This window comes from Chanodichthys erythropterus, chromosome 11 (assembly GCF_024489055.1).
Source record: "Chanodichthys erythropterus isolate Z2021 chromosome 11, ASM2448905v1, whole genome shotgun sequence".
Classification (NCBI taxonomy): domain Eukaryota; kingdom Metazoa; phylum Chordata; class Actinopteri; order Cypriniformes; family Xenocyprididae; genus Chanodichthys; species Chanodichthys erythropterus.
The window spans coordinates 46,562,416-46,580,491 of record NC_090231.1 but is presented as its reverse complement, the minus strand read 5'-3'; the positions used below and the strand labels follow the sequence as shown (position 1 = coordinate 46,580,491).

Here is an 18,076-nt window from a genome sequence, read left to right as displayed (position 1 = left end):
TCCTTCTCTCACATCCTGAAGTGGCGCGAGGAAAGGAAACGAGGATGCACAAATAAGAATTGAGAAGCACCCATAGAATGCCCCTCAGCAACGGAAGTGTGGGCGGGGTATACTCCACTAGTATTTCCTCAGTGATGGGAGTGTGGGTGGGGCTCCAATCCATCCAATCAAATTCCACTAAAATACTCTCAATGACAGATGTTGTTGCAGGCTCACACGGGCTCAGCGATGGGCTCAGGCTCCAGGGTGAAAACAGCCTCTGGCAAATCCTCTGGTTCTTGCTTTGTGGCGGGCCCCGGCTTATTTACGGCCCACGGGCCGGACTTCGGGCCGATTTTCACGTCATAGCTCAGAGGCGGGCTGGGCCTCGGGCCTGTTTTAGGCTTCTCCTCCTTTTAATACTTTGGACATCCATTAATTAAAATAAACCATGAGAAGCTGATGATGGTAAAACAAACACATCCATAGATATAGTGCTGTGCTGGCGGAAACATGATGAGACCATAGCTGTGTCTCATTTCTGAAGCTGCGTGCGCGCGTCCTCATGTTTAGTGTAGCAGAGAGTGCACCTTCAGCGCAGCAGCTGGAAGAGTGAGGATTGGATTAAATTTAGGGATGTTCATTTCGGTGTGACCCATTAAAAATACCAAAATGTTATTTTCAAGGCTTTAGTTTTATACATGTGCAAATATGGCATATAAAACAACAGAATATGAGTATTCACACGTCACATACCCGCAGAGCTTGAATGGAGAAATCGCACTGGCGCCTTGTGCACATACACAACATAGCCTATCAGTTCTCACATCACAGCCTGTTTATTATCAAAATAAAATACAGTCAATCAAAGTTACACTGCTCAATGTATATATAGGCTAGTCTGTACAATCTGTGGCGTTCAGCCCTATACTATTGACTCACTTAAAAAGCACATGTGAAGGATGTATTGTTGGAACGCGAGCGAAGTACAAAGCCTATAACTTACATAATAAATAATCGTTTAGCATTCAAATACTTCACGAATATGGAAACATTTGGTTCCCTTTCGTGGGAACTATCGACGCTACGTCAATGATGTGATGGGAACCCTCTGTATGATGTGTTTGTGAAGCACCTCTGTATCGAACCAATGAGGAAATGAGACGTCAGAGGTGGGTGACGTCACGGACCAGGAAACTATAAAGCATACCTAGAACAAAGAACGCTAGCTTCTGTTGTCTTCAGCAAGTGCTCTCTGTATCTTGTGTGTCTTATTTGGTGTTGTTTGTTTTATCAAATATAAACAAGTCACAATCTCTTCATCTGAGGACAAAAGTATCTCACACCAATCCATATATTTATATAAAAAAAAGACACGTATTATGGCGAGAAACAGCAGTGGAATGGGAGTTGAGTATGCCCAGGCAGCTCTCGAGGGAGCTGTCTGTGTGCACAGTAAAAACTCACTCTCAGGACACTGTGTTCCAGTGTTCCCCGTGGATTGGGTCCCGCTTCTGTTGAGGCAGGGCGGAGGCTCCATTCGTGGGGTTCACAAATGGATCTGACAGAGGGGTTAGAGACAGGCGCCACCCATTCTCTGCCCTTACCTGCCAGGTTCAGTGCCGTCTCCCAGGTGGAAGCATGCTCTGCGGTTTCTTCCCCCGGGTTGAGGCACCGATACTCACAAATCCATCTCTGAGGAGGTGGATGTTGTGATATCGATCTGAGGATCGCCACCTCACAGTCACACACATATCGTGTTTCAAAATCACATGTTTATAACAAATCAATAGTGAACAGCAGTTTGAATTGCGTTTTCCCCTGTGCTACACTACAAAGCGAGTTGGGATACACAAGATTTATGTGTCGCTGGCTGGGAGTGGAGCATACACATCAGCTCACAACTGACAGTGACAGTGTTCATTCATAAAAATGTCCCGAAGAAAAGTATGTACTAGTGGGAGTTTTGTAGCTCCACTTCTGTTGGCTTTATTCTTGATGGAATAAAAGTCTAACGCAAGGCTCGGATCTCGCGCTTGCCGAAGCAGCGCGTGGATTGAGTTTTCGTTAAAGAATATATGGCTCGGATCTCACGTTGCCGAGGCTGCGCATATATCACGTGTCCGTAATTATATATATATATATATATATATATATATATATATATATATATATATATATAAAGGGATCTGAGTAGACGGGAGTTTCCCTTTCTCTCTTTGTATTCTAAATATATTCCCTTTGTATTCTAAATATATTCAGTCTGTTCAAAAATATATATTTATATAAGAACTGGCTGCATTTAATTTGAGGATTAAATGAAATATTGAATACATTAAATTCTGAGGAATTTAAAGGAAAATAAAGGAGACCATTCTGCCAACCCTGCCACCTCGTGTGCTTCAATGCTGCTGCCTGTCTGCTGTCTGACCTACGCTCTACGCCCGGCATTCATCGATCCACCGCGAGGCACAGTGTCCCGCACATCACCCTCGCCCCAGGCACCGGCAAGCGACCGAGACATCCAGCCAGCGAGTCCCGTGTGCGTTGCAGTTTTTCGGACGGCGTTCATCAAACACACGGTCAGTCATGTCCGACGATTATCATGTGTAGTAAATGCAACATGTACAGCTTAGCTCTTTCTGTCAGCAGTGAGACTTAAACATGTGATAAATGCAGGGATATTGTCAGGCTGACAGAGAGAATCTCAGAATTAGAGACACGCATCCAAACTTTAATTGAGGATAGTGAGAATGAAAGGGCCTTAGATACTGCTTTGGATGCGACTAGCCTAGTAAACACTGCACATTCGGTTCCGGTTGTAGAAGCCACGCAGCAGGCTAACTGGGTGACTGTGAGGCGGCATAATGGCAAGAACAAACACCACTCTTCCGTTCCTATTAGAACATCAAACAGGTTCTCCCCACTCAGTGACGCACCCACTGAGAATCCTGTTGAAAGTGCCCTAGTAATTGGCGATTCTATTACACGGAACGTGAAAATAGAGACACCAGCCACCATAGTCACATGTTTGCCGGGGGCCAGAGCACCTGACATCAAAGCAAATTTAAAAGTGCTGGCTAATGCTAAACGTAAATATTCTAAAATCATTATCCACGTCAGCACAAATGATGTTCGACTTCGCCAGTCGGAGATCACTAAAATTAACATTAAAGAGGTGTGTGAACTTGCAAATTCAATGTCAGCAAAAGTAATTTGTTCTGGCCCTCTTCCTGTTCGTCGGAGTGATGAGATAGTTAGCAGGTTATCATCACTCAATGGCTGGCTGTCTAAGTGGTGTGCGCAGAATAATATAGGTTTCATAGACAATTGGAAAAGCTTTTGGGGCAGACCTGATCTGTTGAAAAGAGATGGTATTCATCCCTCCCGGGATGGTGCTGCTCTAATTTGGCAAATAGTCTTAGAGCTGAAACATGACAAACCAGGGCCCAGATCAGGACGCAGACAAACTGGCTAAACCGACCGCCTGCTAGCCGCCTCACGTCACAGAACTCAAATAATTCACAGCACATAGAAACTCTTTCACCTAGATATTATCACATAGAGACTGTGTCTGTACCTCGAATTATTAAATACAAAAAACTTCCGAAACCTTTTAAGGGTAAAAATTTAATTGATGTTCAAAAAATGAAAATCACAGATAAATCAGATAAACAAATGATAAAGCTTGGGTTACTGAATATTAGATCTATTTCTTCAAAAGCACTTATTGTAAATGAAATTATCACAGACAATAAACTAGAATTGCTGTGTTTGACAGAAACCTGGCTAAAACCAGACAATTACATTACTTTAAATGAATCTAGTCCTCAAGGTTATGATTATCGACACAATCCTCGACAGAAAGGCAAAGGGGGAGGTGTTGCTGTAATTTATAGTAATATATTCAGAATCACTCAAAAGAATTTCAAATATAATTCCTTTGAAGTGATGGTGCTTTATGTAACATTATGTAAGTTGACATTTGTGCTGGCTACTGTATACAGGCCACCAGGGCACCATACTGATTTATCAAAGAATTTGCTGATTTCCTATCAGAGTTAGTACTGGCTGCGGATAAAGTCCTTGTTGTTGGTGATTTTAATATCCATGTAGATAATAATAAAGACGCATTTGGATTGGCATTTGCAGACATTTTAAACTCTATTGGAGTAAGACAACATGTGTCAGGACCCACTCATTGTCGTAATCATACCCTAGATCTAATACTGTCGCATGGAATTGATATTGATGCTTTTGAAATTCTACAGCAGAGCGATGATATATCAGATCATTATCTAGTCTTGTGTATAATACAATTAGCCAAGGCTGCAAAACCACCACCCAGCCATAAATATTGTAGAACCATCACGTACACCACTAAAGATTGCTTTATAAATAATCTCCCCGAGCAGTTTCATCGCCTTAGTATACCAGACAACTTAGAAGAACTCGATGCTGCAACAGAAACTATTGGCTCTCTCTTTTCCAGCACATTAGATGCAGTCGCTCCTTTACGTCTAAAGAAGATTAAGGAAACTAATCCAACGCTGTGGTATGATGAGCACACTCGGGCTGTAAAACGAGTTGTTAGAAAAGCTGAACGTAGTTGGAAGAAAACAAAACTAGAAGTTTTTCGCCTTTCGTGGAAAGAAAAAATGATTGAGTACAGAACGGCTATAAGAAATGCTAGATCTTCTTATTTTTCAAATCTCTTAATAGAAAACAAACATAATCCTAGGTATTTATTTGACACAGTGGCTAAATTAACTAGAAACAGAGATTCAACTGCTGACGTTTCCATAGAGCACAGCAGTAATGACTTTATGAACTTCTTTATTTGCAAGATTGATAATATTAGAAAGAAAATTAAAAACATGCAACCGTCTACAGTTTCGCTTCAGACAGTGCACTGTAGTGTCCCTGAGGTAAAACTAGAATCATTTGCCACTATAGGAGAAGAAGAATTATCTAAACTTATCAAATCATCAAAATCAACAACATGTATGTTAGGCCCAATGCCGACTAAACTACTGAAAGAAATGCTTCCAGAGGTCGTAGGTCCACTTCTTGATATAATGAATTCTTCCTTAACACTAGGATACGTGCCAAAAACCTTTAAGCAGGCTTATTAAACCTCTTATTAAAAAACCTCAACTAGATCCGAGAGATTTAGTAAATTACAGGCCAATCTCGAATCTACCTTTTCTGTCAAAGATACTAGAAAAGGCAGTTTCAACACAACTGTGTTCCTTTTTAGAAAGAAATGGAATCTGTGAGGATTTCCAGTCAGGATTTAGACCAAACCATAGTACTGAGACTGCTCTCGTTAGAGTTACAAACGATCTACTCTTATCATCCGATCGTGGCTGTATTTCTCTATTAGTGTTATTAGATCTCAGTGCTGCTTTTGACACTATCGATCATAACATTCTTTTAAAAAGACTTGAAAACTATATTGGCATTAGTGGAATTGCTTTGGCATGGTTCAAATTGTACTTATCTGACCATTATCAGTCTGTAGTAGTTAATGAAGAGATGTCGTATCGATCACAGGTTCAATATGGAGTACCACAAGGCTCAGTACTAGGACCGTTGCTTTTCACTCTGTACATGCTGCCCTTAGGAGAGATAATTAGGAAGCATGGTGTTAGTTTTCACTGCTACGCTGACGATACTCAGCTCTATATTTCCTCGCGCCCTGACGAAACCTACAAATTCACAAAACTAACAGAATGCATAGCTGACATTAAAAACTGGATGACAAGAAATTTCTTATTATTAAATTCAGAAAAAACTGATATCCTAATCTTCAAAAACTTCCTCACGAAAAAACCTTGAATACTCTCTAACACTTGACGGGTGCTCCATTAAATCTTCGTCCTCAGTTAGAAACCTGGGTGTGCTCTTTGATACCAATCTTTCATTTGAAAGTCATGTTTCTAGTATCTGTAAAACCGCCTTCTTCTATCTAAAAAATATATCTAAATTACGACATATGCTCTCAATGACAAATGCGAAAACAGTTGGTTCATGCATTCATGACCTCAAGACTAGATTATTGTAACGCTCTACTGGGTGGTTGTTCTGCTCGGCTTTTAAACAAACTACAGTTGGTCCAAAATGCGGCAGCTAGAGTTCTTACTAGAACCAGAAAGTATGACCATATTAGCCCAGTTCTGTCAACATTACATTGGCTCCCTATTAAACATCGTATAGATTTTAAAATCTTGCTACTTACTTATAAAGCTCTAAATGGTTTAGCTCCCCAGTACCTAAGTGAGCTCTTAATGCATTATAGTCCTTCACGTTTATTGCGATCTCAGAATTCAGGCCAGTTGATAATACCCAGAATATCAAAATCAACTGAAGGCGGCAGATCCTTTTCCTATTTAGCACCTAAACTCTAGAACAATCTTCCTAGCATTGTTCGGGAAGCAGACACACTCTGTCAGTTTAAATCTAGACTAAAAAAAACATCTCTTTGTTCTTGCATACACATAACACATTATCAATACATTAACATTTTTCAAATCCGTTAAAGGATTGTTACGCTGCAATAATTAGGTCGGCCGGAACCGAGAACATTTCCTATAACACTAGATATACCTGTACATCAGAATAAGAATGGCATCTCCGCTAATATCTGTCTCTCTGCTTATCCTGAGGTTTGCCGGGTGCTGGATTCAGGCCGTATCCAGATCAGATGGAGAACCTGTGTCTGGACCTGGCTACTGATGTAGCCCAGGAGACAATGGGCCTACAGACCCAGTTCTGGCTGCATCTATAATTCAGATTTTTAATCCCCGTATCCGCTTGCATATATTTATATATAATCTATTTTTAATCTCTATAATAAAAATGTATAATTCAGATTTTGATCTCCATATCCATTTACATATATTATATATATCTTCCAAGGGTTTTTTTCCCTCCTAGGACTTTTTTCCCCAGTGCTAGCACGCTGGGTTTTTCTCCTAGGGGTTTTTTTCCACCCCTGGGAGTCAGCCGACATTGGCTTAATGTAGCACCATCTTGTATATGTTACATATTACCACGCTTGGTTGTACAGCTTATTTTTAACCACTTCCCTTTTTCTGTGCTTCTAATATGTAAAGCTGCTTTGAACAATTACCAATTGTAAAAGCGCTATATAAATAAATTTGACTTGACTTGACTTCAGGGCGCAGTGGTTTCCAGTGTTCCTCCAAGAAAGAGAAGGATTGTAGAGCGGTCAGTTCAGATGTTCACTGCTGGTTCGCCATTTCAGGGCACTGGTCTGACCATTCATCCAAAGAAAGTGTCGCCACCCTTGGTCCCCCGCAGAAAGCTTGGGGACAGGGACAGGCGACACAGCTGAAGTCTTTGTGGGGTAATACAGATCTGCGGACTGTAATTATAACCAAGAAGGCTTTGAAGAGGTCCTGATGCCAGTGGCGCGGGACATTGGAGGGCAGCCCCCTCCAGAGAGGGTTGGGTATTAAAATACTTGGTACCCATCCCTCTCCGAGGAGGGCTGGTCATCACTTGATTCGGCTGTTCCTTGCGGGTCAAAAAACACCAGAGGCCAGTCTCGAGAGACTGGTTCCCTTAGTACATTTTCTGGCAGAATGGAAACTTCTCCCAAATATTTAAAAATGGGTGCTGTTCACAATAGAAAAGGGTTACAAATTTGGGTCTCACCTGCCCCAGTTTAATGGAGTCCTTCCCACAGTGGTGGCCCCCAAGCAGTCTCAGGTAATGGAACAGGAGGCTCTTGCAAAAAGGAGCTATAGACGGGGTTCTCCTCCCAGCAAGCTGTCTGGGTTTTACAACCAATGCTTCATTGTTCCAAAGAAGGATGGAGGGTTATCCCACAGATCAGGTCCGAGGACTGGTTTGTTGTGATAGACCTGAAAGATGCTTACATGTATCCATCCATCCTCAACACAGGGAGTTCCTCAGGTTTGCTTTTGGGGGCAAAGCTTACCTGTACAGGGTTCTTCCCTTCGGCCTATCTCTATCACCCCACACATTCACAAAATGCATGGATGCAGCTCTGGCTCCATTGAGACTCCAGGGCATCCGCGTACTGAACTATATCAATGACTGGTTGATACTAGCTCAAACTGAACAGAACAGTTCCTGTCCCAGGACCCATGTTGGGGACTTCTCGTCGTCGCGTAATGCTTACGACGGATGCTTCCCTCACGGGCTGGGGGGCGATCATGAGTGGTCGCTCAGCTCAGGGTCTCTGGGAGGACCATCAGAGTTCCTGGCACACGTCTGAAAATGATGGCGGTATTTCTTGCAGTAAAATACTTCCTCCCAGACCTGAGGGCATCAAAATGTGGGAGCAGACGCCCTGTCGAGGCAGGGGCTAAGGCCCGGGGAATGGAGTCTCCATAGCGAAAACTTTGGTCGAGCTGAAATCAACCTATTTGCTTCAGGGGAATCAACCCAGTGTCCACTGTGGTCCTCCCTATCTCATTCAGCACCATTGGGTCTGGATGCCATGGTACAGACATGGCCGAGCCTGCGTTTGTATGCATTTCTGGAGAAAGTACGCCAGGAAGGAGTCAGTCTAATATTGATAGCCCTGTACTGGCTAACCAAAATATGGTTCTCAGACCTAGTGTCACTTCTAGATGGCTCCCTGATGGAGCTTCCTCTCAGGCAGGACCTCCTGTCTCAAGCGGGCGGCAAGATAATTCATCCACGCCAAGAACTACGGAGACTGTGGGCCTGAGTTGGAATTTAACCTCAGTTGGGAGACCATACTCCACTCCAGAGCTCAATCCACGAAGAAGTTGTATGCGGCCGTTTCGGCCATGCTCCTCTGGGGAATACCTTGGTAGGTCGAGACCCCCTTTTTATACGCTTCCTCCATGGTACTCTGAGGCTGAGGCCTTCAGTACGTACAAGGACTCTGGCCTGGGACTTGGCCGTGGTATTAGAAGGGTAGCTGAGACTCCCTTCGAACCACTAGAGGAAGTTTCAGAGAAATTCCTCACCCTTAAAGACCATATTTCTACTGGCTATTTCATCTGTTAAAAGAATAGGAGATCTTCAAGCACTTTCAGTTGCTTCTTTGTGTTTGGAATTCGCACCTGGAATGGTCAAAGCGTTCCTACACACTAGACCAGGCTATATGCCTAAGGTCCCCACCAACGTCCCATCGTACTTCAGGCCTTCTATCTTCCTCCATTTACAACTTTGGATCAGGGGAAACTCAATCTGCTCTGCCCAGTGAAGGCTTTAGATGCATATGTGTTATGACCACCAGTTGGAGTGCCCCAGTTAACCACTAGAGGGCACTCCAACACGGACTTTTGTTACCTTTCGGAACTTCATTTCCCATAACCCACTTCCCAGACTCATTATCCTTCATTGCACCAGCTGTTTTGAATTTGTCATTAGTGTTCTGTCTACTTATACTCAGTTGTTTCTGCCTTTGTTTGTGGTTCATTGTATTGTGTTACATGCACTTTGTGTATCTGGTTTTCTGTTTTTGTGGACTGTTTCTGTGGAGTTTGACCCTTGCCTGTGTCTGGATTATGTTTTGGATTACCCCATTAAAGCTGCGCTTGGATCTTACCATCTTGTCTGTGTGCATTAAGTGTCAGAACGAACCACCATGCAAAGATCCAGCAGCGAGAGAGTCCGGTCACCAACCAACACATGGGGAAGTCGGCGCAATCCCCAGGATTTGGCTGCGCTTTGGCAGAGGGGTATAGAGGTGTGGAAATTCTCTCAATGGTTCTGGTCGCGGGCAGAGAGATTTAGTCTCCCCGATGCGGTCCTCAGGGACATTTTCAATCATTGTCTCGACGTTCCTCTGCCGCAGTGGGAGAATTTAACACTCTGAGGTCTAAAAACGCGCCGGCGCGTTTTGCAGTTTTTTTTTTCACATTGCAGCAAAACAGACTTCAAATACTCCGTCATTTTTTGTCATAGAGACATAAGTAATATATCAATTGAAACTATAGAATGTCTTCTTTTATTTATATACACTCAAAGTAAAAACAAAATGTTGTGCTTTTTGTAAAATAAAGAAAACTAACATGATGTGTGATCTCTCCTCTCCCTCTGAACGAAATCCAATCTGATAATTCTCAGAAAATGAACTGTAACTTAGTGAATACTAATCACAGAAAAATTAAACTTATGTCTAAAAAAACGTTAAGATGTCAAGTTTTAAATCATGTAAGTCAAATCGAAAACAAACCTTCTGTGTTTATGTAATCTGTATGAAAAGAGAGCCATGTCAGAAGACTGTGATTCAGCTCATTACCCGCTAATGCGGCCACGCCCACGGAGCCAGCGCTATTCAGACGCAAATTCAGAGGCAATACATGCATTCATCATCTCAATCGTGTATTTATTGTCTTGAAAAGTGTTTATCTGGATGTAAAAGTCATGGTTAGCGATCTCTAGAAGACATACAGTTAGTTCCTGTTTACTTTTCTTCTATGGATGAATTTTAGATGAGTTTTTGTTTCTTTAGCGCCCTCCTGCTGCTGTATGAATTGGAAACTCCATTCATGGAATAGCCTCTTCTTCTTTTAGATGAATTTGTGGACTAAAAATGCACAGAGCGCCCTCCGACTTCAAGGATGAATTGAAAACGCCAGCGCTCATAGTAATGACAGTGAATATTGAATTAAAATAACTCCTCTGTATAGAAAATTGACATAAGCATATGAGAATCCAATATTTCTCCAAATGTGCATGCTTTTAAACTAAAAGCCTATATTCAGACTCTTTGCATCACAGAAATACATTATATTTTAAAGTATAATATAAAACCATTACTTTATATTGTAATAATATTTTTCTGTATGTTTCATATATCATAATGAGCTTGAGACATCACAGAAGGTTTTTTTTCACAGCCTACCTGACTGAAATGCCTCATTAATATGCAAGTCATTTCAGCTCATTACTATCCAATTCTTTTGTCTTCTCAGGTGAGAATGGCCCATTTTCAGTGGTGATTCACGCCTCCTCGCATACTGTGTTCCTTGGCAAAAAGTGTCTTACAAAAACTAAATGAATATATTGTTTTATATGAAGGAGTAGGCAGCATAATTTTTACATAATTCTGAAGCAAAAATTCTAGTCTACAACCTCCAATACCCAAAAGTCTTGTGAACACAGATTTACTATACTTTTTTTGGCCTTATTTCAGTGACTTAAGTTTTTAGTTTTTTCAATAACCACGCATAAATGTTATTCCTTCAAAAACACAAACATGTACATACATGTTCCTCACATATTATTGTAGCCTAGTTTGTGCTGAATACAGTGTAATGACACTTTTTCCATTAATATGTTTATGAAGAACTGAAAAAAGCACAAATGTCAGAGCATGTCAAAACTTCTCCAGGCCCCAAATCAGCCTCAGACTCCAGAGGGTTAAGTTTCTGGAATTTCTCAAATTACCTGTATCTGCGTAAGAATGGGCAGAATCCATTACCTTCAGCACCACCTCCAGCCCATCAGTCCACTCCAGAGCCCGCTCCAGTCCGTGAGCCCGCTCAAGCCAGTGAGTCCGCTCCAGTCAGTTAGTCGGCTCCAGTCAGTCTACAAGAGTCTACAAGATAACAGACAGGTACTTGGTGATACGGCGTAGTTGGGATAGCGTTCCCATCACGTCATTGATGTAGTGTTGATAGTTCCCACGAAAGGGAACGTCTCGGGTTACTGATGTAACCCTTGTTTCCTGAGTAAGGGAACGAGACGCTATGTCACGTTGCTGTACCCCCTGCATACCTGTGAGCGTCTTGCTTCAGACATATTCCAGAAGCTAGCGTTCTTTGTTCTGGGTATGCTTTATAGTTTCCTGGTCTGTGACGTCACCCACCTCTGACGTTTTGTTTCCTCATTGGTTGGATACAGAGGTGCTTCACGAACATATCATACAGAGGGTTCCCATCACGTCATTGACGTAGCGTCTCGTTCCCTTACTCAGGGAACAAGGGTTACATCAGTAACCCGAGATGATGTGTGCCGAATTGGAGAGGTAGGCGTCATGTTCTTTTATTTTTCGTTATGGTTCTGTTCTGAATAGCTAGCGTTTATAGGATATGTTGTCGATAGCTATATGTTTATAGTTTGTTTTCTTTTTAAACCGTCTAACCGATAGTATTAATTGGTCAAACTTCTTGGATACTAGTTAACTAGTAGAGCATCCCTAATTACAACTTTCCAATGTGGATGCCGTGCTTTTTCTCTCACAATTCTCTTTTTCTTCTGGCTGTAGCATGTTGTCTCTCTTTTCATTTGAAAATAAAATGACCATGTTCAGTGGTGAAGCTTTGATTTTGATGCACAGCTGTGGTGTAAGGTAAGACAACCTGTAAGTTTGTTTTTAAGCCAGTTTTGTTTTTGTTTTTTTTATTTTTACGCACGCAGCAGAGCAGCCTGCCTCAGCTTGAAAAAAGTTGCTTTTTACTGTGGTAGTGCTAATAAACGTTTAAACTAACATTGAGATATGTTTATATTAGTGTTTTATATCTATGGCTTTTATTGAACAAGTGTTGATTTGAGAGTCTAAATTGATCAAACGTGCTCAACTCACTGTCGGCCGCTGCGGTCGTCACTTTAAAAACATAATCTTTGATTTAATAAACAAAGAAGTGCTAAATTAACATAATAAAGAAACGAAAAGGATTACAACTACTTTGCAATTCAAAACAAAACTGAACATTTTAACGGCTATTTGTGGATTTAAAAAAAAAAAAAAAAAAAAAAAAAAACGGGCTCCAGTCGGGCTCGGGCCGAAAATTCTGACACGCTGACAGACACGGGCCGGGCTAAGGCCTGAGTGTCTCGGGCCAGGGCCGGGCTAGGGCCAAGATTTGTGGCCCGTGCAGGGCTCTAGCGGTGGGGACTGGTTCAAGATACATAGTGGGCATGGCTAAAGGCTGGCTGGGCTCTGGGTCTGTGGTGGGTCCGAGTCGGGGTTGGGGGTATCCTCCTTAACTGAGCAGACAGTGAATAGTGATCCACATCTTACCAGCAACCACTCCACATTAGTGTTTTCAAAAGTTGGTACTGAAAATGTAAAAAATGTGACAATAAGCTAGGGGGAAATGCTGGTATTGTCACATTTTTAAAATTGCAGTACCGCCTTGGCACAGAAGTCGGTACTTTTGACAATTCTACTCCACATATTCAGTGATGTTCCCTTAGGACCTTCCATGGGCAGGCATGCCTTCGACAGGTCTTTTAGGCTTGTGTTAAAATATGCAAAGAGAGTGATTGGGATAGCAGGTGGAGCACACCAGATTGAGAAAATCACTCATGTGATCCATTCTCTTTCTTTGACATTAGAGATGTGTGATGCAGAATGATTGAAAAACTAAGAAACTTTAACAAACACAGAGAATGAGAGAACAAACACATCTACCATAACTTCAATGTGGAACACTGACATGAAGAAACAGAGGGCTTATAAACACAGAGACAGGCAATCAAAGAAACTGGCAACAGGTGAGAACTAATTCAAATGTTAATTGTTTTACAACAATTTTATTCACTGTGCACTTGATGTCTTGGCTTTATACTAAACAGACAACAAAGAGCAGATTTTTCTTAAGTTTGCCTTTTCCCCAGATTTGGACACAAATCAGCAAATTTGCTGCTTCTGGATTCATCAGAACTTCTGCTGGGTCTTCAGAGCTGAGTGAGGAGTGGAATAGAATCGGGTAACCATATGTTTTTAATAAAAAATTGATCAAAACCCTCCAGCGTTTTGGTGTTGTTCTGTCTCTGGACATGTGTATGAGGTCGACTAGACCGAGAGATGTGCAGATATTTAGGTGGCATGTGTTGAAGACTTTGTTCCTGCTGCTCGTAAGCTGGTTATTAATTAGCTGTCAGGTGAAACTCTGAGGTGCGTGGAACAGATGGAGTGGGTACGCCTCTAAGGGCAGACAACTCACCTGCCCTGACACTGAATACAATCACTAGATGCACACACACACACACACTTTTTTCTAACAGATAACTATTAACTATTTTGGTTAAATACATTAAAGAATGTTCATTGCCTCTCAAGAAAAAGTAAACAAATATTTGCTAGGGTGATCAGAGTGTTACACATTGGTATGTGGTTGTTAAGGCGTCGCTATGGCTGCAAAGACATTCTGAGTGGTTGTTAAGGTGTCGCTATGTAGTTGCTAAAGGGTTGCATGATAACCTTTATAGAACTTTTAGGGGTTCCCAACTTGAGATTAATTTATAGATTTAGTTTTAATTAATTTTATTTTAATATTTTTTTATTATTTTTTTATTAAATTTGAATGAATTATGAATGTTATGGAATAATTTAAGATTATTTTTCCTTATATAGAACCTTTATGGTGTAAAGTGTTCTGTAAATTTGAGTCAAGAACCCAAGGGTTCTATATAGAGCCCTTTGAACTTTTTTCTAAGAGTGTACTGTTCAAAACTGCAAATTAATCATGAATGTGTTGAAATATCTATAATCACATTAAAAGGTTCACATCACAAATTTATGTCACAAATTCACTCCTATGCTTATAGTTCAGTTCATGGACAGTCTCTGAGGGTGTTTTCTTTCTGAAGGTCAGCATTGGGCCCCAGGTGAGTGATGCTTTACATTTCCTGGATATTGTGCTAACATCAGGCTTTCTGCAGACTGATCAATTTGAGGGGATATTTTTGAAACTCAATACAGAGCTGAATGCTGATGTGCATAGAAAACTGTGTTAATGTTGAATAATTAAAGCCCACCTTTGTGGATAACAAGTCTGGGAAAGGAAAATTATTCCCATCCCATGAAATCTCTAGTTCTCATATGTAGTGCACTGAAGATCCAGAGCGGTTCACACATAGATACAGCATTCAGAGAGTCTTCAAAAACATTAAAGCATCTTTTGCTCAGTTAGAGACAGCTGAAGTGGAGTTAAAACTGAAACTGGATGCATGTTCGCTGAAGTCAGCTCTCTGCAGTCCGATTGTGATTCCACAAGAGACACAAATGGAGTCTTTCCAACTTTATTTCATCATCTTACCCTGCAGGAGCTCAAAGATCTTGCTTACATCCCAGAATAATCATTCACCATCCCTTTTATTTTATAAGATCTGGCAATTTATTCCTACACAATTGAGAATGTATAGAGACATTTTTAATTCACATATTTTTCGTAAGCATTAAGGAAAACTCTATTTAACAGTGTACAAATTCCTGTCAGATATGACAACATTCTGTACCACAAAACTTGTAAAGAAATAGTGGTAGCACTTTATTTTACAGTACGTGTACTTTCCTGGTACATATATAGTAATTATATTGTACATACAGGTAAAAGAGTGGTAACACAAGGTACTTACCTGACATGTATGTACATGGGAACTAATAAGAAACACTGCTGTACTTTCCAATGTACATACATAGTAACTACTTTGTACCTATAGACAAGTGTTGGGTAATAACAGGTGCTTACTTATAGTGTCCATATATGGTAACTAAAAGACACATTACTGTACTTACTAATAGTACGTACATGGTAAATATTTTGTACTTACAGACAAGTGTGGGTAATAACAAGCACTTATTTATGGTAACTTGTAAGACACATTACTGTACTTACTAATTGTTTAAAATGCTTAAGCTTGTTATTGCAAAGGTTAAAGAGCTGGTAATTCCTATGTAATGTTTATGTACAAGGATGCACTTTATTTTACAGTCCTATTTCCATGTACTTACTATGAACGTACTAGTGAATATACCAGTTAGTTAATGTGTAAGTTACACCTGGTAAGAGCTGGTAATTCCAATGTAATGTTTATGTACAAGGGTTCACTTTATTTTACAGTCCTATTTCCATGTACTTACTCTCAACGTACTAGTGACTATACCAGTTAATTACCAGTATACCAGTTAATGTGCAAGTTACACCCGGTAAGAGCATATGTAGCTTTCAAAGACACAAAACGTAAATTTTTGTACATGAAAATGATAATTTTATTAAAAATATAAGATCAAAATGATATTTTGAGCTGCTAATCCTACACCTACCTTTAAAATAACCCATAAACATTTATTAAAACTCTGTACTGTTTTAAATAAAAGAAAGACAGACAAACAAGCGTAATCACAACAATTTATTTATTTATTGCGAAAATGTTGTACCAAAAGTAGTTCAAATGATGATGAGTTGCAGTCGCAGTCCTCTCTGGCAGTAAATAATAGTTTTTTACAGAATATGATGAATCCGGCTTCTCTACGTGAAGGCGCGCACTCATTCAAATGTCAATCCACTGAAACACGGCATGTCATAATCTGTGACGAAGCAGGTGAGAGCCAATGAGCATTTGATATCAGTGCCGTAAAACATGTCGTAACGCTTCTCGAGGTTGGCGCTACTTTCAAATTTAAATTATAACGAGCGCAAGCTTTGACTGTGACGTCGCTGCTGAGAATGAAGATGAGGATTTATGGATAAAGGGCTGAATTTGGATCTGTTCCTTACAAACATATGGATTCTAAAGATATGGAGTACAGCAAACAAATAAAATGGGTGTGATTTGTGAATATATGTTGTGTTTTGATGTATCTTATGGTTGTATTGTCAGTCGCTGCATAGGAGAAAACATCTTCTGTGTCTCACAGCTAACAAACTAAATATTACTGTTACGGTGGTATCCCCAGAGAAGACGAGGAAGACAGGAGTAGGAACAATAACGTAGTTTAATTACATAAAGCAGTCAGGATACACGTAGAAACAGGTAACATACAACAATGCCGGACGCTAGACTGAAGACAGGGAGGAACTTAAGTACACACACTAACTAGAAACAGCTGGGGATGAAATCAGTGTCCATGGTGAATAATGAGTGGCGGGAGCAAAACACAAAGGAACACGTGACAGTCAAACAACCTGGACGAGACGGTGAACGTAACAGTAGCTCCCCCCTCCGGCAAGGCGCGTCCATCAGTGAAGGTGATGGAGTGATGAAGGGAAGACGACGATCCCCTGGTGGCGTAGGTGGATGATCGCTTGCACAGACCCAGAGCTCCCCAGATCTGACAGTCCACGGCCGGGTAGATGGAGGGCGGAGTCCAGGTGCTGAAGGGCGGACTGAAGGCATCTGGGGGATGACCGACGGAGACTCGGCAGGTGGATTCTGGTGCGCAGACGGAGAGCTGGCGAACTCCCGCGACGTCGCTGGCCTAGGAGACTGCGGCGATGTACAGGCGACGATCAGTGGAGGTGTAGCTGGAGATCCCGAGGGCTGCGGTGACGTTGGCTCGACCGAGGACAGAGGCGACTCCGAGGGGTAGGAGGAGCCCTCTGTAGCCGGAGGGGTGGAGGGACGGAGAGTACTCGACGTCTCGAAAGTCCGTGGCGGAAGAGGAGGGACGACTGACCAAGGGGGAGCCGGCCGGACGAGGGAGGCCGGAGGAGCTGTCAGTCGGAGGGTCTCCGGCGGAACCGTAGCTGGGAGGAGCCTGGACAGAGCCGGCAGGTCGACGGGCCGAGATGGAGCGTTGAGGACGGCAGCTGGAGGCGGAGCCACCGGAACCTCTGGCTTACACGCTGCTGGTGGGAGTGTGACCTGCGGCTCGACGTCACAGGGGTTCCCCGGAGATGGCGTAGGGCAGACGATATCCAGCAGCGATGGTGTAGGAGGACTGGCTGAGCGAACAGTGAATGGAGAATCTGTAAATAGAACACAGTCCATAATAATGTCTCTGGTAAGTAACGAGGATGAAGATGACGGGTGGGTTTGGGTGGCCGTTGACTCTTCGCTGAAGTCAATCAGCCAGTCCTCCCTCGTCCGCAGATGTCGTGGGCTCACACCCCTGGTCAGACGTCTGGTGGAGTTCCACTTCCTGGGCGCTGGTCGCCTCTGTCCTCGGGGTCTCGGGATCTGGCTGACCTGTAGCTGCCGGTGGTAACTCTCCGTCTGCGGGGGGCTCGCACGAGTACTCCGCGGTCCGTGGGGAAAGTACGGGCTCTGGCTGTGCTCTGGATCGGGGACGAACGCTCTCCAGACACCTGATGATGGCTTCCATCCAGCTGAGTCCGGAGGTGTCTGGGAGGTCCAGGGGATGATGGTAGTTGGCCCCGATCCAGAACAA

General features: G+C 42.2%; 1 protein-coding gene across 1 annotated transcript; it reads right to left on the bottom strand.

The window, feature by feature from the left end:
* Positions 1-16,782: 16,782 nt before the first annotated feature.
* On the bottom strand, positions 16,783-17,676 carry LOC137030776 (uncharacterized). The gene has a single exon (XM_067401209.1). The coding sequence runs from the start codon at positions 17,674-17,676 to the stop codon at positions 16,783-16,785; it is 894 nt and encodes a 297-aa protein (XP_067257310.1).
* Positions 17,677-18,076: the final 400 nt, after the last annotated feature.